Source organism: Simochromis diagramma, unplaced genomic scaffold, assembly GCF_900408965.1.
Source record: "Simochromis diagramma unplaced genomic scaffold, fSimDia1.1 OVJJ01000086.1, whole genome shotgun sequence".
In the NCBI taxonomy this organism is placed as follows: Eukaryota; Metazoa; Chordata; class Actinopteri; order Cichliformes; family Cichlidae; genus Simochromis; species Simochromis diagramma.
Genome location: NW_024386931.1, coordinates 3,557 through 5,355, shown reverse-complemented (window position 1 = coordinate 5,355; position 1,799 = coordinate 3,557). Strand labels below are relative to the sequence as shown.

The 1,799-nt window shown below is 40.2% G+C and overlaps 1 protein-coding gene across 1 annotated transcript; it reads left to right on the top strand.

Annotated features, from left to right (window-relative positions):
- The first annotated feature begins 259 nt into the window (after positions 1 to 259).
- Positions 260 to 1,539, top strand: LOC120736815. Its single transcript, XM_040037137.1, has 2 exons — positions 260 to 344; positions 472 to 1,539. The coding sequence occupies exon 2, from the start codon at positions 481 to 483 to the stop codon at positions 1,300 to 1,302; it is 822 nt and encodes a 273-aa protein (XP_039893071.1). The 5' UTR covers positions 260 to 344; positions 472 to 480; the 3' UTR covers positions 1,303 to 1,539.
- The last annotated feature ends 260 nt before the right edge of the window (positions 1,540 to 1,799 follow it).

Here is a 1,799-nt window from a genome sequence, read left to right as displayed (position 1 = left end):
TATAATTTTATCTGGAGGTGATTAGCACACTGGTGCTATTTAAATAAAACTGAAATCCTTTGAATGCTTTTCCTTAAATGATCATGTTGAATATGAATATGTTTTCATTCATATAAGCAGTCATTATCTGAGGCAAGAAGTCTCTGTTCTTTGGAACAGAGAAATAAAAGCGCTGGGTGGGTCATATCAGTGAGTGATCATGAATTTCCCAAGAAAAACACGTCACAGGTGATTTCACAATCCTACTGATGCTGTCGTGTATATAAAGGCAAGTCTTTCTGTGAGAGATCAGCAGCTTTCAACCCTCCAGAAGACTTCATCCACACATCGCTATCTGCACAATTGTAAGTCGCTCATTGTTTTTAGTTTTTGAATTCACATTGTCTAGAGTTTAACCTATTTCTAATGTTATCATTTAAATGCAGTACAGCTACAACATTAGTAATACTTTTACATCTTTGTTTGATGCAGGAACCTAAAATGTCCCAGTACATCACTGAGCTTGATGTTTCTCTGGATGGACAACAGGAGCAACACCTTCAGATGCAAGGCTTCACTAGAATTGATGTCAATCTGAACAAAGAAAGCACTGGAAGCCCAATTTACATTTGGTACAAGAATGGTAGCGATAAGGCTGCAGCAATTACCCGGATTCAGTTTTCATTCAACAATGAGATGACCAGGGGCTTGATTGTTACAGGCTTCCAAAAAGTTGACAAAAACCTGAAAAGTAATGGAAACACCCTCTACCTGTGGTACTACAGAGGTTCCTCACACTTTGATGTTCCCATCGTGGAGCTAAGAGTTAATACATTAAGTAAATGTGAGGGTGAATACTGGTACCCACTGATTGGCCATCCAAACAGTCAAGCTGACAAAGACTGGATAATCCTGTGGGTGAAGAAAGAGAAATTAATGTACCTTTGTGATGTCACCGCAACTAATACTGTTGAGCCAGCCAATTACCTCTTCCAGCAAGGTTACACCCGAATCGATGCAGCCAGTAATACAGGGGCAGGAGGGATCTCCGTCTTTATCTGGGTCCGTCTAAGCACTGAGAGCGAGGAGGGCATCACAGAAATCTGTGATTTTGATGTACCAAACTACATAAAGGTAAACCAGGACCTGATTGAGGGGACTGGAGAAAACCCAAGCTACATGTGGTACACAAGAGACAGCACAAAAGGAAAACCCATCAAGGCCATCTCTTTGCTCCCAGCAGCTGTGGGAGAGCAGCAGGAAGCAGGGATCCCAACCATTCCAATCAGCGGTGTCCCCATACACCTGTGTGTGATTCATTGAGAGTCACCATGGTAACAGAGCTGACCACGCTCACTGAGCAGAAACCGAAGAATTGGTGTGGTGATGGTTTTTCTTTCCTTTTTAAAATGATGTTCAATCACTGTGATCTCAGAGGTTTGACTCCACCAATGATCATTGATCTACAATCAATCCAGTCATTCAGTCTGATTGACTGACTCTGTATCGCTTTATTCTTATAATTGTCTCTGTTTCAATAAAGTTTCTTAAGCATCCAAATCTGAATTTATCAAGTGTATAATTCTATGATTAAACTGTGTCTTTAATCTTCAGCATGTTCTCTTTGACATGAACTGAGCTGCAGCTCTCAGACAGCTTCTCCAAGGAATCACCTAAATTCTGTCTTTTTGAGTTTGGTCAGAGCTCAGCCCGACAGTCAGAAATTTGAGTTTATTCAAATAACTAGTAGACAGTAGAAAAATAATACAATAAGACTCCCCTAGATGGCTAATAAATAGTTTATAGCTATGTTATTAATT

What these genes read in the sequence shown, in the direction of transcription:
- LOC120736815 (XM_040037137.1), top strand. Translation starts at nt 481, where the DNA reads ATGTCCCAGTACATCACTGAGCTTGATGTTTCTCTGGATGGACAACAG.